At 29.9% G+C, this 23,562-nt stretch overlaps 1 protein-coding gene across 1 annotated transcript; it reads left to right on the forward strand.

The window, feature by feature from the left end:
- The first annotated feature begins 211 nt into the window (after positions 1-211).
- Positions 212-8,771, forward strand: LOC143198501 (uncharacterized). The gene is made up of 4 exons (XM_076407758.1): positions 212-334; positions 2,633-2,691; positions 5,530-5,820; positions 8,596-8,771. The coding sequence occupies exons 1-3, from the start codon at positions 314-316 to the stop codon at positions 5,777-5,779; spliced, it is 330 nt and encodes a 109-aa protein (XP_076263873.1). The 5' UTR covers positions 212-313; the 3' UTR covers positions 5,780-5,820; positions 8,596-8,771.
- The last annotated feature ends 14,791 nt before the right edge of the window (positions 8,772-23,562 follow it).

Genomic DNA, 23,562 nt, shown 5'->3' on the forward strand with positions numbered 1-23,562 from the left:
AAACGAATCTGCGGGATCGTGATTGTCGCCGAATCGTCGACGACACATATAAAACAAATGCCGCCCATTGCCACATTTGGCCTGACGTCCGATATTACCCTTGTGAAATTGTCGATGGCTCGTCGATTCTTTTTTTTTTCTTCTTTCTTCCACATATGATTTTATGTAATCGGTCTGGTTTATGGATAAGACGATACGGCGTGGGGATGACCGCTTGTCATATATATAAAGAAGGTGGTTCGTTTAGACGGCCGTACATCGATTCGGGTGTTGTGATCTAGTTTTTGTACAGTTTACCGCCGATTTTCCCGATATGGTTTCCGTGAGTGCAACTGTAAGTTGATTATACTGATTTTGCGGGCACGAAGGAAAAACGTTGAGGTCACTGAACAGGATACGTCGACTGCAACCAAAGCCTCAATTAGATTTTCCCTTTTTCGATTTATAAACGATTTCAACTTGCGACATTACTGTTGAGGATTAGAAATTTTTGTTCGCTAATAACAATTATTACGAAGAAACAATCTTCGTTATTGATTTTAACTCTAACTTTTTATTGAATATCATTTTCTGATATTTCTAAAATTTAAATAATTAAATTGTCGTTTTAAAATGTTCTATATAATTATTAATATTTGATTAAATCTGTTCGACTTCTCAAAATAATATATGTTACTTAGTAAACCAATAATATATTACTATATTGAAAATATTGATATTGATATCAATATCTTATATTAATTTTAATATTATAGTTGATACTAACATCGAGTTAATAATATAATTAATTACGTTTATATTGAATTTAACTTGCCAATAAATTTAAAATATTAAGGAAAATTCATAAAATATCAGTCAAAAAGTCATTTGTGGTATATTATATAAAATTACATAATTATATTTTTGTTTATTTTATTTTATTTAATATATTTTCCTTTATTTTTTTCTTTATAAATTGTAGATACATACTATCAATTAGCTCATTTCCTTTTTATCCAATTTTACTTGTAATACGTAATACTTGGTTTGTTCAATTAGAAGTATTACTTTTGTTTTAAAAATGTGTTAATATTTTATTGTAGCTATTATTATATATTTAATTTTCCTTTTTTTAATTACATTTTCCTATAATTAAATTAAAACATATTTTTGGTTGAAATTTATTGTCATACATTTAATTATTTTATCATTTTTCTTCTCTTATATTAATTTTTACTAATGCATATATGACAAGAATATTACTAATTCTAGTTCAATATGTAAATAATCTAATTTATTTTTTTTTTGTAATTAATTATTTTTATATTTATATTGAATTTAATTTATAAATAAACTTAAACTATTTAAAAAATTCACAAAATATTCTTCTCAATAAAGTCATAGTATTAGTCATATATTTTTAACACTAAATACTTTATAGCCACTATTTATTTTTATATATTTGTGGAATGGTAAATATATCCTAAATCGATTGATACATTTTTTTTAATCAGCTAGATATTATATAAAAATATATAAATGCTTATTATATAATATTACATAATTATGTTTTAATTATATTTATCTTATTTTTAATACATTTTTTTACAAATTGTTAATACATATTATCAATTAGCTCATTTCTTTTTACCTAATTTTAATTGTTTATTATACTTGGTTTGCCAATCAAAACTATTTCTTTTATTTTTAAAATGTGTTAATATTATAATATTACAGCTGTTATTTTATACTTTGTTTTTACATTAATATTGAATTTAGTTTACAAAATTCATAAAATATCCTTCTCAATAAAATTATAGTAATACTATGCCTTTTTTTATATATATTTGTCTATATTGATTGATACAATTATTTTAACTAAGGTAAATGTTATATAAAAATACAAAAATTAAAATAAATTAGCATTAAACGAAAGGATATTGCATAATTATATTTATGTTTACTTTATTTTGTGTAATACATTTTTCTTTGATTTTTTCTTCCATCTTTCCCATATTTTGATTGTATTCGCTTTCCAAGTTCGCTATCAATTTAAATTGTTTATTAACCTTGGTTTGGTAACCTGGAATAATGATACTATTATTTAACATTTTTTTTCGATAATTATATTTTCCTATAATTATTAATATTCGAAAGCAAATATATTTACCTGTAAATTTATTATTAAAGTTTTTCATTGGAATTTATTGTCTTACATTTAAACTTTCTTCCGTTTTTATACTTTTTTATCGATTTTTATTAGTGCTTCTAGGGTGAAAATGCTATAAATTCTTTTTCAATATGCAAATAATCAAATTCTGTTCTTTCTAATTAATAGTATTAATTAATTTAATGTATAAATCGTTAATATCTAGTTTGTTCAAAAGAAAAATGATTCTAGGTATTATTAAATTATGTTCACATTTTTTTTATTTTGATTTTATTCTTTATATTTAATACGTAATGTATTATCATTTAGCATTTTTTTAATGTTTTTGTTTTTTAATTTAGTTTTAATTGTTTATTTTACATTTTTAAAAATTATGCATTATGCTTTAATTTATTCTACATTTATGTTCACGACTCATTATTTTATATATTTACACTATTAAAGTGATCATATTCTTGCATTAATTTTTTATGTAATTTTTAGGCGTTTGTACTTTTCTTCCTCGTTGGAATGGCATTGGGAGCACCAGGATATGGCTACCAGTAAGTATTTTAACGCAATTTTTTTATATCGCCTGATAATTTATTCCTATAAAAACTAACCATGCAGGAAATCATGTTAAAAATAACAAAAATAGCCTGAAACAACCCATTCAAACAAAAGCACAACGATTTTCGACACTTTCTCCAATAAAGCTTGTACACAACCAATGCTACACATTATGTAAACAAGATCTGAACCAGAACCAGGAACGATTAAATTTTTACTAGTGTGAATTGCTCATTTCACTTATGCATATTTTGTAACGGTTTCCCAACGTGTGCTACCGATATTTCGGCTGAAACATATGAAAGAAAGTCCTTACGTAACGTTATCTCATCTAACTCTAAAAAATAAATACAATTTCAACACAAAATGGTTGTTTAATGTAGATGAATCGAAACATAAATACTAGTCATGGTACATTTATGGTTGAAAACATGCTATAAAAGACAATTGTTGCTCGTGTTGCAATTTTAATCACATATGGATGATTTTACTAAATACCTGAATTTGTCATTAGCTTTAGTAAACTATTTTTTACTTAATAAATACTATCTTACCAATTTTATTTGCACCTTTGTTTCTCGTTAATAATTTGATTGCTTTATCAAATTTTTTTGCTGTAATTTTGGTATTTTTTGCATTTTACATTAATTTATCCCATTACTTTTATTATTTACTTATACAAAATTTGATTCATATGTTAAACCTGACAGAATTCCATTTATAATTGGAATAATTAAAAAATGGATTCTTTATAGTCAAAATTATGGCTTAAATTTTGTTATATGCGTTTAAAAATTGTATTATTTTAAAAGCAATAACCGGAAGTTCCATTAGACCTCTTCGATACCTTTCAGACTAACAGTTTCTTTTGAAATAATTGTATTAAATTATGTTTGTATTGAGAAGCTACTCAAGCTGATCTTGATTCGTCACCTCCTTCGTAAAAGACGGTCTCTTTTTGGTGAATTCAAGGTTATATTTTGAAATTTTTAATGCATTTCAATGACCGTGTCCGCACTAATATTCAGTGCAGGTGCAAGATGCTAATTATTTTCAATAAAAATCGCAGCAAATTAGTATTTAATAGTAAAAATGCTTACTCTAACAAATTTTGTGGGAAAAGGGGGATTATTTCATTCCTGTTCAAACTAACTGATTAAAGACGCAATTTGTTCTGTCTGGCTACGAAATTTTCGACCAGAGTAATGATAAGCAGTGATTTGAAATTTATTAAAATAAACAAAGCATTGAAATAACGTTTGCCGGTTTATAACCTCGTATCACTACTGTTTTGTAGAATTTTGCACACGTTTAACAAACGAACGACCTTGGCAGGCTAGTTCGGTGACACGTTCAAACTTATCAGACATTATTGTGTCTCTTTTTAACTGGAATAAAATGAGAAGAAAAATATTGTCTGATTCTTAAACGAATTTACGAAATGCGGCAGGCAAGACGTTAAGCATCTTGATACCATGTTTACAAAACTTCTTCGGATAGACTATATATAGTATTATAATTAAACCAATTCTAAATAAATGTTCTTTTAAAGATGTGTTTATTTAAAAAATCCAAATTTGATAAATACAATGACACAAATGATATATAAGATGGAATAATGTAAAAGAAAACTATTAGTACATTTGGTACTCATTACATTGTAACATTGAAGATGACACATACCATGATAAATCTGTAAATTGAATGTGAGACTGTTAAGTAGCCATCAAAAAATAAATAAAATTGATAATTATTAATAGAAATATTTTTCAAGTAAATAATACTCAAGAAACAAATATTCTCGAAAAAGTTTCTATATCTGCAAATAAGCAAATAAGAATGGCTATAGGGTAGGAAAATAAAAAATGAAAGACAAAATATAAAGTAGAATCGAACTGTTTATTTATTAATGAGTTGTGTGTTTTAAATAAAAATAAAGCAATTCTATAGTAGCCACAAGAGTGTTTCAAGAAAGTTTCACTTTGAGACTTTTAAGTAATCATTTTATAGAAAAGAACCAAAAATCTAATATTATCATTAATGAAACAATTGCATACTTTTGCTTATTTTTTCACTTTAAAAAAGCATCTATTGAGAGAAAATTATATAATATTTATTATTTAAAATATTTTCCATAATTTTTTATAAATTTTGGTGACGCCACGTCAAAAGAATCAAGCTGGCTTACCATCGGTCAATTTTGGCACTTCTTCAGTGTTTCTAAGTCATCTGAATAAGTGGTAACTAAAAGGCATGGCTATTGATTACAATAAGTGCAGCAGAACTTCCCATTCGAGTTACAACAGTATATCCACATACAATTTCAATTTATATTTTACTAAAAAATAATGAATAATTCATTATAGCTCAGATCTTTTTTACCAACAATTCATCGTTTAATTGACTTAGGTAGACATCTACATCAACTGGTCCTCAGCAAATAGTATTATACAATACCGTACTGATCCACAATATCTTCACCAAAAATGTATGCTCATGAATATTCTACTTGGATATTGATATGGGTGTCATACTTTTATAGCCAGTTATAATACAAATTTTTATGCCCGATAAACAATGAAATCACAGTATTTAAAAGGTTTGAAATATTCTTTTCAGTAGTTTCATGCGATAGTAATTTTACCATCTTTTGGACCTTTGTTTATCTCTTCTAATCTGTCTGGGAACATATGATTCATCAACTGCTAAATTCTAATAAATTTCTCTGTGAGTTTGGGCTTGGTTAACAATACACAAATAACATAAATTAAAATATCTTAATGATTAATGAATAAATGAAAACTGCTTAACCATCTGTTTTTTATTCATAGCAAACACGTGAAGATCATTGTTCCACATCACGTCCACACTGTCCACCATCATCACGTGGAAAAAGTGCACGTCCCAGTCCACCATCACCATCTGGAAAAGGTCCATGTCCCAGTTCACCATCATCATATCGAGCCAGTTCACGTACCAGTTCCCGTTCCAATAGTGAAGAAGGTCATCGTACCAGTTGAGACTCACAGCCTACTCCATCATGATGTGCATCACGATCTGCATCATGAACACTTGTGGTAATCACTGTACAAAAATACCTGTAAATAGTCACTATCGATAAGGTAAATTATTAGTTTATTAGATAGTACTTTCGCTTCTTAACACGTATCAAGCATAACTCGTTTCCTTATTAAAACATTTGCCGAATTATAATTTAATATAAAGTGGGTTTGCATCTTGGATTAATATAACATGTGTGTTCGATAATTCAATATTCTTAACATTATTGCCATTTTCATTGAGAGAAAATGACTTTTGATTTTATTCTTGAATACATTTCGGGAGAAATTAAATATTTTCTAAAGTTAATACCTAATTAACCTAAAAGAGTATTGAAACTAAGGGCATCCACTTGACATATAGTAAAGAAGAATAGTAGATAATGAAAACCTAACAACCCTCTGAACTTATTTTCTTCCTAATTACCGATTAACTTATTAATAATGTTCTACTTGCATCAATTATTAAGCACATCTATTTCCCAAACTATAATAAAATTAAACTAAAGATTAATTAGAATATAATTATAATAAACTAATAATCAATGGTTAACATATGTATATTTTGTAAGTTCGTGTGGGTTGGTTTACTTTCATCTGATTTCCTGATAACTTCGTACATTTAATTTCAAATGTATCGTACAGTTCCTTGTTGGATATGCCAGGATTTTTAGGGCTTTGCTTTAGCAGCCTTGAATTACTAGTTAGTTTGATGTTATAGTACAACCCTTAGATAGTACAACCCTCTTATTCATACGCATTAACCCAAATAAATTTTATTATTGAATCATAAGTCACTTTTGCTTGATTTCGAATTAATTAGCTTCCGTGATGTTTCCAATTTAATCCACCATGAAGATGTCAATGTCAACTTTGGTATCAACAGAATGATCCAACCTGCCACTCGATATTGGGAGAAATCCAATTCCTTATGGGTTTATATTAAAAAATACCCTTACCCCCAACAACTCATATTAATGTATCAAATTTTATATAAAATATCCACTAAGCTATACGTTAAAAAGGAACACAAAGAAACGATAATATCATCTCTTGGATAGTGGTTCACCTATCTCTTTCATATTAACAACAAGCTATGGTGTTAATATCTAAAGGATTTTAGATTTAAAATTACTCAGTGTTAATCAATATTACTTATTATTTTTACTGAAAACAAATGCACTTCGAAACTACCCAATCTTTAGCCTGTCGGATGTCCAAATAAATGATAATTCTATAAAACACTATTCGTACAAATTAATACTAATTATTTAATTTAAATTATTGATCACCTTTAATTAAGAGTCTCGTCTCCATTCACACCAATCTATAAAACAGCACAGTTTATAACAATTTCTATGATGAGTTAATTTAAATGAAGTTCAATTCCCTATCTTCATACACTTTCAACCTTCCACTACACTTCCAGGCCTTAGAATGGAGCATTTTTCTCAATGATCGCAATTCCTAATAATATTGTTTTCGCGATTTTTGCATTTTGCATTTTGTTGCTTTTTCATACTTGTGTTAGATAATCTAGTATTCATTTTCTATAATCCTAATATACCTTAAAGCTGTTTAAAAGTTTTTACTACAAGTCTAGACACAAAACTGCACTGAGAATTCACTTTGAGACTTTTCTTACTAAAACTTTAATTGAGAACTCTATAAAACATTCCATCCTAATATCATCAACACCATCCTGATATCCTGTAGGATTAAATATCATACCTAACATACACTTAGTAGAAATTCCGACACAAAGTTACACTAACTATACAAAATACTACACTGTATATGTAAAATGTAAAATCACTAAGGGCTTTCCTCATAGATACTTTTTTCTTTAAATCATCTGTTGTCTTCTTATTAAATATATTCTATGGACCTTTAATCACTTATCGTTACATTTCGACAATTTGTGCTCTATTGAGAATTTATTTTCCTTTATAATACATTACTTGGACTGAATTTTCATTCAAAAATCTAGTCAATATTAGTAATGCCACCCAATAGAAATTCTGTATGACACATATCTAATAGTACTATAATTTCCAACAAAAATATGGATTTGAGGAAATTGGGTATTAGAATTTTAAATGCAAGTACATATAGAACAGACGAAAATCATCAAAACCAAGAAATGTATAGTCCAACCTGGTTATGAATCTTGGAAAGTTGACTTACATGCCTTTGATTCTCGTCCTAACATTTTAATTCATATTTTAGACATAAAAAATTATCCTGGAAGCTAAACTTGCTTTCTCTCAACAAACATTAATGCCTTTTTATACATAATGTACATTAATATTAATATAAGTATTTTTAGTGATACCCCATTTCAAGCAGGAAGTGCTTATAAAACCCGTTACACATCAGACTTCTATTTAAAATTTAATCAATTCTTAAAAATTTAAAACTAACCTCACACTTGACCAACAATAATTTTAAAATCAAATTTAGTTTTACAATATTTTTATTTTATCTTGTAAAAGAGATGTCCACTTAACAATATCTTCAGCTATTCACCAATAAATATATAATTTAAAAAAGAAATAATTTTTGAAATATGGACTTTTATATATTGTTTCTTCTTATTCACTCTTCTTTTGATTCAGATATTAAGCCTAACCTTATAAGTTATCAGACTTGAATTAGATTTGAAATAATTAAAAATCAGACATTATATTTAGTTGAATATTTCATAAGTTTTAAGCAATTATTATTTCATTATATCAGTTTTGAACATTCGAAAATATTCTGGCTTATTGTATATCGTGCTACTTTGGTTGAAATATTAAAATGTAACTAACATTGATCTAAAAATATGTTTTCCAGATACCAGTACAACTCTTGAGGAAAGTGCAGGATATCCCTGGATAATGTTCCAGGTGTCAGTCTATGTAGTTCCCAAATTTTGTTATCTTCATTATAAGTTGTTTTTGTTAATTTGTATCAGTCATTGTTGAAATCCGTACCTAAGTTACCAAATAAAGTAAAGTATTATAAATTAATCGTTTTTTTTGCCTAAGATTAAGTAGTTTTATAAAACTATTATAGTTAATAACTTTCTTTTGTTCAATAAAGTTGTATAAAGCGTAAAACAATCCATTTATGTAAACAAGTAAACTATTAAATCTACTAAAATTAGTTTACCGGCGCATTCGCCATTTTGAAGAACATATTTGTTTTAATATTAATCTTACGCATCAAATTAAATGCCTTAAGCAATATTCAATATATAAAAATGTCTAAAACAATATATTTTTCAACAAAAATTGAAATATGACAAGTAAACTATTGATTCTATGTCTATGGAATTTTTAAAATTATTGAAAATATCTTGGCATTCGCCATATCCCCGACATATACATTTTATTTTACCAATATTTGTTTAACAAATTTCACTGTCGTTGCTAACTTAACTTTATTCCATTACTGGTAGTGTAATAAACAGAAAAGTATATTTGTTTTGCATTAAGGAACAATTACCGCGGAATTGTTGTACATACAACAATACGTTTAAATATTGACACTTGATAATTCTACCGGTACATTAACATATTACATATGACAGTCTTTAAATGAAATATTTTGAAGGTATAATTAATATATTGTAAGAGAAACATAAATATTTTAATTTGCAACTCTCTCAGAAGATGGCGTTTATATCAGAACTCATTAATTAAATAATAAAACTCGTCCTTGTCAGATTAATTCCTCCATTCTAGAAAATATTAAAATATAAGTAACAGTTGTGCACTAAATATTGCTATCTAGACTATTTAGACTAAAATTTATATCAGAGACTTAGAATGCGATCTCCCATATATAAAGCTGTAACCAAGTTTTGTTGGTCCGAGTCAACTGAGGGCGCATAAAGCAGCTTTACTTATTCCGGGAGGAAATAAAAATATAATTTTTTTTACTAATCTCCTAGAACATCAATAATCTGCCCGTGAGCAGTAGGTCCTATTTTATAATTTCCGTTATACAATGTAACTATACTTCAGTAAGTGATTTGCTGTAAAAACTTGTAATCTAAATCTTATTCAAGGTACTATTCTAACTTATTCTAAAGTCTATCCTATCTTATTCTAATGACTATTCTAACTTATTCTAGATATTATTATATCTCACTCTATGCACTTTACTGTCATCGCGCACATTTAACTGTTTGGCGCGTACATTGGGATTCACTAACAATCTTTCAGAGTACTTTGCACTAATATTTCGAATCACACTCGTTACGGGTTATAAGGGCATATCGCGCTGAATTATTTTATTGGAGACGTAATATGGGGCATGGACGATAACTCCCAATACTTTATTCTGGAACCTCTGAAGGATGGCGATGTTAGATTTGCTAGTAGTACCCCATAGTTTAATAACACAGGTGAAAATCGACCAAGTATTGTGACTTATACAGCAATACCTTGTTATCTAAGGATAATTTAGATTTACGCCCTATCAGTAAATAAATTTGGTTTAGTTTAAGGACAAGCTGTTTGCGTTTTGTCATAAAAAATAAGATTAAAAAATATTATTTATATTAAAGGAGCATTAAAAAATAAAATTTTAATAAAACATCTTATTGAAATACTAGTTAACATTTGTATAGAACACTTTCAAAATACATCAAGAAACAATTTTCTAACAATGTACATTGCTACTGCCTTAAATATTATAAAATAAAAACTATAAATGAAAAAATACTTGCATTTACAATTTACAAGAAACAATATTTGCATTTACTGAATATAATAAATACATGTTACAATTTTGATTACGAAACCTCCTTTCTCTGTTTATATATTTTTATGTGATCCCAAAACCTGGAAAGTCACCAAACGAAATAAAAGTCTATAGACCTAGAATATCACTGCTGCCAGTAATATCAAAGGTTTTTGAAAAATTCCTGTTGAAAAGAATAAAACAGATTTTAGAGAAAAAAAACCTAATACCAACACACCAGTTTGGGTTTAGTAACAAACATTCAACAATTAACCAGGTCCACAGAATAAGAGATGTTATTGAAAAAGCTAAGAAAGTGAAAAAGTATGCTCAGCTATATTCTTAGATATAGCACAAACCTTCGATAAGGTTAGACATGAAGGCCTTGTTCATAAACTACAGAAAATGCTACCAAAACAACATACCGAACTATTAAAATCGTACATTACAACCAGAATGTTTAGAGTCAAACAAGAAGAAGCTTACTCTACAATAAAAGAAGTTAAAGCAGGTGTACCACAAGGAAGTGTACTGGGACCAATGCTTTATATACTCTACACTTAGATAATATAACTTAATTGCAGAATTATAACAATGGGTATATAATTCTTCTTACCATATTACATGTATATAGGATGAATTTAGTATTTTTGGTGTTATAATGTCTAGTTCTTATCTGCATTAAGTTGAAGGCATGGACTCGGCTCTTTCAAAGTCAGATGACAAGAAGGATGATGACGGAGAAGCATGTTTAATAATTTTCAGTTTTCAAACCTTTCAAATTACTTCCTATGAAAATAATATGATACTGGTACTTACTTGTAATTTTTTTTAAAGATTTGTAGCTATTTTTTTTTTCATTTGATTAAGAGAAATTATCTGTGAATATACTAGTTATTATGTATTTCAATTGCACCTTGATTAAACAATGGTATTCCACATTCCACAAGTGGGTCCACAATCATCTGGTCCAGACCGTCCCAGAAATGCAAAAAATAATGTCCGAACTAGAAAATTATTGTTATGAATTTGCATTTAAATAAATAATGTTTTCCTGAAATTCTATAAAAATAACGTCATAACTACAATTTTCATATAATTATATATAAAAATAGAAAAAAATCAAATTGAAACAAATAAAAATATAGGAATACCTTCCACCAGCCCTCTAGTGATTCGAGCGTGCAAAATGTCCTTACGAGTGCGACCGTTTAAATTCCTAGTCTATATTTCTATGATTTATGATTTAAATACTCATCGACAACAAATGACATTTATAAAACAATCGAAGATTTTTGCATTTCGTATATTGTGTAAATAAGTTTTTGAAATGTAAACAAATGTACAAATAAAACAATTTATTATACGATGTTTTAACTCAATTATTACACAAAATGTGCATGAACGGTTTGTTATACTTTTAACAATAAAGAGGATGAAGGAAACAGGAAAAGCAGAAGATATAACTCAGGAAACTGTCATTTTCTTTTTGTTTATGGAACAATATTGTTATTACGGTGTGGTGTTGTAGTTAATTGCAGTGTTGCTTTACTCTAAATATAGTAATTATATTATTTGGCAAGTAGAACAAATACCGTCATTGTTTTAAAAATATAACGACAGACTTTTTTTGCTTTATTATTTAGCCTAACATCATGTTAGATAAAAAGTAAAATAAATTAGAACCAAAATAAAACAACATACACTGGTTAGTCGGAAGACACTCTCAACTTGATCTAAAATCAAAGAGATTGATTTATCAGACAATCGTAAACCGAATTTGGACCTATGGGGGTGCAAATATGGGGCTGCACTAAAAATTCAAATCAACTAGCCATCCAACGCTGTCAAAACGTTCGCTACGTAATTAACGAAGAACTACAAAATGGGAATCAAATGGATATGCGAAGTTATCCAAGATGTCAGCTTAAAACACGAAAGAAGATTACTAAATCATACTAACGTGACAGCAATAAAACAACAACTACTACAATACAAACCATACGAACTTATATAAAGTGTAAGGTATAGCTTAAGTTATTATAATTTTATAATTAAGAAATACATATTGATGTATTTATTTCGCACTCGTCTTGCTTTGAATTAATCAAAGTACAACAGAAAAGTAGTTATAAATTAATTGTAAATGTAAGATGTTAACAAAAAAAATTAAGCGTAAATCTAAGTAAATAAACAACGCCACTGCGATCAAACAAAACAGAATAAAAAGAGAAATGTTACGTACTAAATGTTAAACTTTGATGCGGTCAAAGTTGGCTCGGATGCTCTTCGCCTTTTGTGGGTGGTTGCTAATTGTAGGTCACTTTCACTCTCTTTTTCCCACCAAATAAGAATATCTACGATATAAGCAAATTTTATTGTATCGTAAAAGGTCACATAATAGTAGTTCCGGTAAATTCGCGTGAGATTTTGTTAGAGCGGTAATTCAGTAAAGAAATCGTTTTATAGATATAATAAACCTTAGATAAAGGTTATATTTTCAGAATTGTTTTAACAAATCCGACTTCTTTATGGATTATAGTATTGATAATTTAAGGATATAAAAATAAGTTATGAGCTTTTGAGATCATCCCGGCCTTTTTGGGCACTGATAACAAAATTTCTTAAAATCAAATATTAAAACTAATGTATGGGAAATACAATTATGAGCACTCTATCATTAGCGTCTATATTTACTAAATAACACAGTTATATTTTATACTTATATATTCAAGTGGAAAACAGTCATTTTGTGTGGACGATTGTTAAAATAGTTTAATAAAACAGTGAGGTTAGGTTGTTGAAGAGTTGATCATAGAAAAGTAAAAATTTCACGGTATAGGCGTCCTTGAGGATATTTTTTGCTTAGTTCAATCAACGGTAGCGCTGCGCCCGCAAAATGTGATTGGCTAGTTTAAATTTCTGAAACCGTCAATAAAATTGAATGTGAAATTAGTTCGGTGAAATTGTGCGAAGCAATCATTTTCTATGGCCATTCATTTATAGATTTCTTGTTTGAAAGTTTTGGTGTTTGTTAAGGTCAAGAAATCTTCATTTTACGTTGTGCATATTTTCTGTTTTTCATTATTATTGAGTAATAATATAAAAATTGATTACAATGCATTCGTGTAGTAAAAGATGTAGTGTACCTGGCTGTAAATCTACTACCGAAATTAGACATCGTTTCCGAAAGAATTATCTCTCTCTTTTCCAAAAATGGGTTGATCAATAATACTAAATTATCTGGATTAACCACAATGCAAATATATCAACGCCATAGTGACTGTGACAGACATTTTAGTGAAGAATTTAGAATTCCCCTTCCTTTAATGCTCTCATCCTCACTTTATTGTTTTCACACCATTCTTCCGGAGCCAAATGTGAACAGGATGAACATGTTGGCGCTTTAGATAACTTACAATATTTTTTAACGGGAGGTGCTAATCTTACGGGAGGATATACTAATCTAGTATCACCAGAGGTTTTTAAATCACCAGTTGAGTCTATATTTTCAGTTCCATAGAACTGTGCTCAGAGGAAAACAAGAGAACGTTTCACGTTAGTCTATATTTCAGGCTATTTGACAAAATTCTGAAAAAAGAGACAAAATGTCACATTCTATACAAGTAGCTCTACAGATCAAAGACTCTATATTGATATGATAGAAGCAACGCAGCCGCGCAGGCCCAAATTAGCAACCCCATCAAGACTTTTATATATCTTTAAGTTATCTCTTTTATTTGATATCTAGATTTTGTCATAAAAACAACATATCCGTTATTTTGAGAGATATCTTAAAAAATACATAAATTTTAAGTGTTTCAACTGTCCGATCCATAATAATTTTCAGGGCCAAATTATAAAAGTTATTATAAAGTGTTCATTGTATTTTTGTATCAACAGGGAAGGACTTAAAGTGCACCTTCAGTATAGCAAAAGTAGAAGATAGAACTCTAATAGACTCCATAAAATTGACGGCACTCTTGAGCTTTTAATTTTCTTTATATAGACTTATATAGTTTGTTTATTTTTGTTTTTGTTTATATATTTATATTATTTAAATTTATGTATATTTGAGCCGAATTTTATTTTAATAAATTATTTTATTTAAATATCATTGATCAATAAATGTGGACCAATCAAAGCAAAGTATTTTCCTTACAAGTTTCTACATAACCATTTTAAACTAACCATCCAAATTCACGTTATCAGTGCCACCTGACTGGACTAAGCGAAACATTGCAGGGTTTACCATTATATTTACACTACCCTGGAGTTTATAACGTCAAATACCGCTGATCAAAATACATAGATATTTAGGTTTTATCATTTCTTAATTTAAATATATTGTTTTGTTTTGGTTTAAAATTAAACGCCCTTTTCAGATTTCAAACCTTCAGATACATACAAAGTAATTTGCTTAGTACAGAAAAGCATTTCATTTTTTTCTTACCTTAAATGTTTGCCAATCTTTCTCCATAAGTGCTGGTTATTTTATTTTTGTTAATATTCACCTTATATGTTCGATTATAACTTTTTTACGCTTTTGGTTACGACGATCAGTACTTAAGTAAAAAATTATTTTAGAACCATTAAGTATTAGTATTAACCATTAATACTTAAGACTGGATACTGAAAGAAGCGCAATGCTTGAGTTCCTCATAAACTATCAGCGGATAATTCAATAAGGAGACTAGTCGAGTCCATTCTTAAAATAAACAGAATAAAACTTAAATAATTAAAAGGATTAAGTATAACCATAATGTGCAATATCAACAATTAATGCAGTTGAGGCAGACGTTACAAACATCTAGAATTAATGAATAAAATGTCTTTTATCAAAGGTCTAGGTCGTCATCTTTAGATAACTCGTAAAAAATGGAGAGAAATTGACTGCAAAGTTTTGATGCATCCCCGTTTTCAATCATGTTTTCGCCAAAATTTTAAGTGGTAAACTGTCTGGTGTAATCCATCAAAATTGAATATATATTTTCAATTGATGTTTAAAAAACACGGAATAAACGGTTCACCAACGAATTATATACTAACTACTATAAATCTTACAACAAAATACTAATGTAAATAAAATACTGTTATCAAATATAATTTATTTTAACATTATAGTATATTTAATGCATATATTATCGAATAAGTTAAACTACATTTAATGATACAACTACAATAGTTTGTACTGTACGTTCATTTTATTATTTATATAACATATTTATTTTTAAAATTTCATTTATATTTACCAAATAACAATTTGAAATATTTCACTCCTTAACATAACATCTTCAAAAGTTAATTTATGTTTTGCGAGGTATTCCCTACTTATATGCTAATAAAATAATATAAAATATATAAAATAATATATATATATATATATATATATATAAAATATAAGTAAAATATAAATATAATATAAATAAAATAAACCTACTGGATCGAAAGCCACACTGAATGTGAGAGAGTTGAAAATTGGTTTTCAGTGACCTGGAGAGACGATCAAGGACTATTTTGTCGAATACTTTGGATAGGTGGTCTGTGGGACGATCGGTTTCTAACTAGATACGGAGAAACGGGGTTAACCTTTCTTCCAGATAGGAACGGGAAGGGACCCATGGAATGTCCAGGTGAAAAGATGTGCAGAGGGCACTATGGGAAAAATATTTTATTAGGGGAAAAAAAATATCTTGAGATAGTTCGTCAAGGGTGAATGGTCACGATGTCTTGGCCTGGACAATGGTTTTTCTAGCGATAGAGCGTACGCCCATGTAGGCGTTGCAAAGATGGGCTGGACCTAAATTGGGACAGTGCTTGTTTTCTGTCCCTAATTACTCGAGTACATCTGTCATTCCTCGGGTTGCGTTGGGGAATGGAGTACTCATGTTTTGTGGCCGATATAAATCTGGATAGAAAAAGGCAACAGGACTAGGAAGTATGAAAGAGGAGCGATAAAGTGGCCAATCTGCTCTATCCAGTTTGCACGTTCGTCTTTGGAAAAGGATGGTGGTAAGGTACTTGATATAATGATAGGAAAGTGATTACTGCCGTGTAGATCAGGTAGAGGGGTCCATGACAAAATAGAGAGAAGGCTAGGTGAGACTAAAGTGGGGTCTATATGGGATAATCTGCCCAATGCTAGGCAGAGGTGAGTGGACGCACCAGTATTTAGTGGATGGAGGTTTGAGTACTCCAGAATATCAAAAATGATTTGTCCCTTTCAGTTGGAGATGGTTGAGCCCCATAGAGAGTAATATGCATTGAGATCACCAGCCAGTATAAAAGGAGGGAGAAGTTGGGAGATTAGACAGGCGAATAATTAGGATGAATGCCCGTTGAAGGAAAAAAGTATATACAGCATATGGTAACCGGACAATGGAGGTGGGATCGGAGAGTACCGCATTACGGGTGACAGGATGAAATTCTAAAGACTCATGGATCATCATTGCAACGAATCTAGAGGCGTGGGCTGCCTTGCCTCAATCTTTTCTTATAATTGTGTATATACGGAAGGACGTGAAGTCATCTAGGCCGATGTTGCTTCCTTGTAATCACAAATGGGGATCTGTCAGCATAATAATTTTAATTCGGCTAATTTTAGGAAAGAAAAACACAGATTCCTTTGTATCATTGGGTTAAAATGCTACATAGTACTTGGTGAACTGGACATTCTCCCTGACAGTGATGATTCCTTCGAGGTTCGGGGTTTGGCGGATTTGGATTTTTTGCGACTCTTGGGAGGACAGGCCCTAAAGCAGGAGGCTTTTTGAGGAAGGAAGATAATTTGCTTTAACTATAGGACGATTTGTTCTGAGGTGTAACGGAGGGATTTGAGGTAGTTCTGGATAATATACTTAATAGAGAATGGAGAGATGTCAGGTTAAGTGAATACTTAAGAGTATCAATACTTCTCTAACGCAGTTTAATAGTAAGAAATGAACAGGGACGCCTGTTTATAACCTCCAATTAGTATAACTAATGTTTTAAAAAATTTTGTACAAATTTTACAATATAGCCGTCTACCCGACAGAAATATAATTTTATGTCTAATTCAGTTACATCTTCCAACGCATCGGATGACATTTTATCTCTTTTTAACTAGAACAAAGTGAGAAGGAAAAATCCGCACCGAGTTTAAAACAGAGTTTACATTTTTAACCGACCTCAAAAGCGGTTCTATATTCGACTGTATATTTTTTATGTATATTTATCGATTTTTTCGTCAACTATAAACCGATTTCCAAAAATTATTTTTTGTTCGAATAAAGAGTGCAATTCCGAGTCAGTCAAGTCACTTTGGAGTTATCTTGCAGGAAGCCTTTATGGTGTACTGGTTAGAGCGTTCAGCAAATACGCGGAGATCGCGGGTTCGATTCTCGCCCGGGACCTGAAACATTCCGTATCTTCAAACATTGTTTCTTTATTCCTATTTTTCCTCATATGGGCTGCACCTTTACTTAGCCTATCCACCATAATACTTAATAAAATAACTGCATAATTTATTGAGATAATTGAGAGATTGATTGAGATTTTGTAAGATAAATAGTGCAAATGTAATGTATATTGAAATTTACTCGGCTTTAATACCATTTTTTTTTACTGAAATGAATGCGTGTTCCCATCGCGTGATTATCATTTTACCTGCCTTTTTATAGAAATGAATGAACCTACGGAAGAACAAGTCCCGAGAGAAAGGAAAACCCATGCAAATTTGCTTATATTCAGTTACAGATGCAAATTTTTCGGGTGTGTCGGCTTAATTTCACTTTATATTGGATAATTTTACATTTTTATTGCCGTCCAAGGAGAAACCGAAGCCGGCGATGGCCGTAGGTCGATATAACGAACGGCGCAATCAATGGACGAAAATCATTAAAGCCATAGCCGAAAAGCAGAGAGAATATCAAAAGGATCACGTATGAATTAACGATCCTTTGATTGCTTATCTGTATCGTAGTAAGTTGTTTGTATTCTCATGCGAGCTCGTGTATAATCAATAAAACAATATGCAACAAAACCAATTGTACTTACGTAATCTATATTTTATGTTGTGAAATTATGTTGTTTTTAAATAATTACATATAAATCTATAATATAAAAGTAATAAGAGCCTAAGTATGCTTAGATTAATTTTACAATGTTTTCTGTTGGCTTAAATTGAAATTTATCTAATTGCTTTAAAATAATGTTAACATAATGTTTAAACGTCGAAACATTGCAATGTTGCCGAATCAACTCTATGTTTTAATTCAGTTTGGCTTTAACATACAAGAAAATTCTAATATAAATAAAATAATTGAACAAAAATGTTATCAAATATAATTTATTTTAACACTGAGATGTACTATATCTAATACATATATTATCGAAGGACTTAAAACTACAATTAAGAATACAGGCATAATAGTTTGTTGGTTAGATTTTTTGATTGTTTTGTTTACATTAAACTCTATTCCACACCACCCATGAGGTAGAGATTCTAGGGGCGTTTTATATGTAGTGGTATCCCCCTGAAGGCCTAATCTACCTAATTAACAATTATATATCTGAGAAACGTATTTTACTTTCATTCGAGAGCATATTTAACTTTTTACGTAATTAATTCTCGTAATTAACTACAACCATATCTGTGCACACAAATCTTTCACGTCGTACAATACCATTTTCTACAGTTATATTCAATTCATTCTATACATACCTTTAGTTGTTTCCATTCTCAGTCTGTCTCAGGAATTTCCAGCATTGCACAGCATTATTACATATCCTAAAAGCTTCTATCCGTCACTTTTACTTTCCGACTCACTGTCCAATTCAATCACTAAACTGTTAATTTCTAATCTGTCTAAAACATGTTCACGATTTCACCATTTATCAATTACTTCCTCCGTATGTCTTATCGAGATTATGCGAAACGAAGCTGTTACGGTTGACAAGGCTTCCTTCCACATATCCAAACAGTTTTTGATCGAATATCCTTCTCGACCAGCAATATATCTGCAATTAATATTGTGCAATTATTAATAAATATAATGACCAACAAAACCTAATCGAATGCTATTGTAACTTTTACCTTTTTCCATCAATTTTTGTTGTCTTTACGCCTTTTTTAAAACTGTCTTGCCAATCAAGAGTGCTACAATGAACCATTTTGAAATATTCAAGTTTCATCAAGATATACAAATTCAAATAGTTTATCTTCCTTGGTCTTGTTTTATGCCTTTAAAAATTGAATTCCTTTTAAAGCAATGTCTGGAAGTTCCAATAAACCTATCTGACGGTTATCTTTACACCGTTTAAACCCTATGAACTGTACGAGTGTATGAAAGGATGTCTTACATTCCTCAAAAAACTGCATGTCCCTAACTCTTTTATATATACTTTCCAGACAGACCATTTTCTCTAAAATAATTTTATTAAATTATGTTTATATCGACGAAATAGATTGTGTACTTACTGGTCGTATACTTTCGTATATTTGGTCTCGAATAGAGCCAATATCAAGATGGTCAAGATTCGTCAACCACTTTGTATGTAGACAGGTTTTCTTGGGTGAATCTAACGTATTATTATCCAATTTGCAAGCGCTCAAATCAAAGCGCTAAAATAATGTTTGTCGGTTTTTAATCTGTAGTGATAATAACTAATATTTTGAATAATTATGGATTCATATTTATCCTATTAAATATCAAGTTGATGTAGTTTTATTGTAACTTTTAATGTGTTGTAGCTGCACCTAATATTAATATAAGCATTGAGAACGCCACAAAACTAGCAAGTGACGAATTAAGATCACTTTAATATTAACTCTATTCTAAGTTATTCTAAGTTAATTTATGAAATATACAAAAACAGTAAGAAGTTTTTCCAATATAAATATTATTTTGCACAATTATCTCAGATATAATTGTTAGCACCAGAAGTATCGCTAAAAATCTTAGGGATATGCAGTTTTTACATGCACATGTAATTCATACACTGTTAGTAAACATAGGTATAAATATAAGCAATGAAGAGGCCTAATGGATCTTTGAGATATTATGTTTAAAAGAATGCAATTTTCAAAAGCTTATAGCAATATTAAGGAAGATTTATTACTTCAATGCATGTATCTAGATGAGATAATGAGTATTTCAAAATGGAACAGTGAGCCAAACTTGGCAAAACGAAAATAATGAGTGTAAAGACAATAAAAGTAAAATAGCATTGGTATTGCTAGTTATAGTGTTTTTTAATCATTTCTGGTTAGAAACAAGCCTGCAAAAATATACACTGTAGAAACAAACATTGTCTACAATGACACCTTCATTTTGAATAAACCCCATAAGACAGACAGAAAAAGAAATTGACAGATGGTGAAATCATTAACAAGTGTTCTATAGATTAGAAATTAACAATTTGGTAAGTGACATGAACAGTGATTTTGATAGTGAAAGAGACTGAATGAAACCGTTTTGTTGTGATCTTACTTCTTAAAACCATTTAATGATTGTAACAATTGTACATTTTGGTATCAACATTTTAAAAATATCATTTTGTGATTGACATAGAAAGGTCTAGAGTAACAGCGGTTGTTGAAAAGGTATTTAAAGAAAAGAAATACTGCCCTGCAATATTCCTGGACATTTCATAAGTTTTTGACAGGGTATGGCATTTGATATTAATCTACAAAATGAGAAATACCACCGCCGAATTACTGTCCACTGCTGAAGTCATATCTTTTCGAAAGAAAATGTAGAGTCTCGCTTGAAGGGAAATTCTCAACACTTGAAAATCTTTAAGCTGGAGTTCCACAGGACAGTGTCTTGGGACCACTCCTATATCTGCTCTATACTAGTGGAATACCAACAACAAACCTGAAACATTTGCTGCCGACACAGTTATAATCGCAAATGATGTATCTCTGTCTAAGGCTGTAGGAAAAGCACAAGTAGCGGTCAACAAAATCTACAAATGGACTAGAGATTAAAAAATACAGCTTAATAGCTTTAAATCTCTACATGATTATTTTATATTGCGGCGAAATGACAAAAACCTAATTATATCACTTGAGGGATACCTTATGCCGCAAGCAGAATCAGAACAGAAGAAACAAAAAGCAGATTAGACTCAAAGCCAAGCAACTGTACTGCTTAGTCGGAATATACTCTCAACTTCACCTGAAATCAAAAAGAATAGCTTATTAGTAATTAATAAGGACAATTTGGACCTATGGGGTGCAAACACGGGGTTGCACTAAAACATCAAATTAACTAGTCAACGCACCCAAAACAAAATTCTTCGATTAATTACCAATGTTTATCGCTACGTAACCAACGAACAGCTGCACGATAACCTCGAAATAAAATGGATACGCGAAGTTATCCTTGATTTCGTCTTAAAACATGAAATAAGGTTCCTAAATCAGAGCAACGTGGAAGCAATACAGCTACTGGACAACACACAGGAAATCAGAAGAGTGAAACGAACCAAACCACACGAACTTGTTTAGTGTATAAGTGTATTCTTAACTATAGCTTAAGTAGATTAGTTTTATTTTAATTTGAGAAATACATACTAATGTATCAATCCCGTACAAAAGAACGTTAAGAGAACCCAAAACACTGCCTTACGGTACACCTGCTTTTGTTTCTTTCATTTTTCTTCCTTTATAACTATAAATATTTTGGCTGAGATGTAGGAAGTCAAAGATGTAAGAGTCTTTCAGAGAATAAATCTTCTTGTTTATCTTGTATATAGTAACCTTAGCTTTAGACCTGTTCATAATTTTCACATAGCTAATGTTTCATTAATTTAGCTAAATATATATGGTTGTTCCTTTTTTGCCATTTTGATTGAGTAATTTTGTTTCTACTTTCTGGGGACGTTTTTGTGACTATACATATTCTGTAACTTGCTGGATGTCGTTCGCTGCACTTTACACTTTTTAGTTGCACTTCTCGGTTTTCAGTATCCAATTGTCCAATTTGCTGTAATTCATCCATTCTTATTTTAATGCTGGCTACTGATGTAAGAGAGTGTAAGAGAGCCGTTGAAGTTCTAGAAACATTGCTGTTTATACATAGTACATATAGTGAATATTGAACCAAAGTGTCAAAAAAATCACGTTCGATATGTTTCAATGAACTGTAACTGTGATACTTTATATATTTGAAGGCAATAAAAATGATCAAATTTTGGATATATTTAAATATTTAATTATAATTTTAAATATTTAAACCATTGTTTAAATATTTTTAAAATCCTGAATTAATTTAAAATTTTGTATATTACTTCACGTTCAATACGAATATATTTACAAATATTATTATATAATTTAATACCGTGAATTATTTAAAATTCACTGCATACAAACGAGATAACAATCACTTAATATACAATAACAACAAATGTTTTTAAACCAGGAAACAGAATTTGAAGCTCGTTTAGCATAAGTTGCCTAGCAGCAACGGACAGAAATGCAATGGAAAACCGGAAACAGACAACAGTAAGACGTCTACCATCTGAACGACAAACGTGTCTCTTTCGTGTTCTTGATAAGTGCGTCGAAAGGTTAATAAGCCTTTCACTATATCGTCCGTACATAACAAAACAATACGACGAATTGATTTTTTCTAAGCACTGCAGATTATAGATTATAAAAACTCATTAGTTTTAAAAACTCATTTAAAAAAACATTTAGTTTAGTTTAAGTGCACGTTGTTTGCATTTAACAAGTTTGGATATACGTATCAACCGATGGTAGATGCGATTGTTAATAGGTCAAAATTAATCAGTATGATGGTTACATATAAATGTTATTTTACAAAAATAACGAAAGAAAAGAAAGAAAATGGAATAGAGACACAGTGACACTAGCGAGCGGCATATTGTTACCGAGATCAATCTCTCGGAATTACCAGATCTTTATTGTTGTTTACCGGCTGTCGTTGCTGGCACCCCGCACGTGTTCAACATCTAAGATAACCTTTTATGGAATATTGTAGGGCACTATTGTAAGATTCGACATTCGACATGATTCACGGTGAGCGTGTTCTTCTATGCAAGATGAAAGTTACATGGGTAGATTTT

The sequence above is a fragment of the Rhynchophorus ferrugineus genome, unplaced genomic scaffold, assembly GCF_030347505.1.
Source record: "Rhynchophorus ferrugineus isolate W39M unplaced genomic scaffold, kcgeb_rfMv2 rfM6, whole genome shotgun sequence".
Classification (NCBI taxonomy): Eukaryota; Metazoa; Arthropoda; class Insecta; order Coleoptera; family Curculionidae; genus Rhynchophorus; species Rhynchophorus ferrugineus.

What these genes read in the sequence shown, in the direction of transcription:
- LOC143198501 (XM_076407758.1), top strand. Translation starts at nt 314, where the DNA reads ATGGTTTCCGTGAGTGCAACT. An exon ending in TGGTTTCCGTGAGTGCAACT is followed by an intron (nt 335 to 2,632) that starts GTAAGTTGATTA and finishes TGTAATTTTTAG; the next exon opens with GCGTTTGTACTTTTCTTCCT. An exon ending in GCACCAGGATATGGCTACCA is followed by an intron (nt 2,692 to 5,529) that starts GTAAGTATTTTA and finishes TTTTATTCATAG; the next exon opens with CAAACACGTGAAGATCATTG.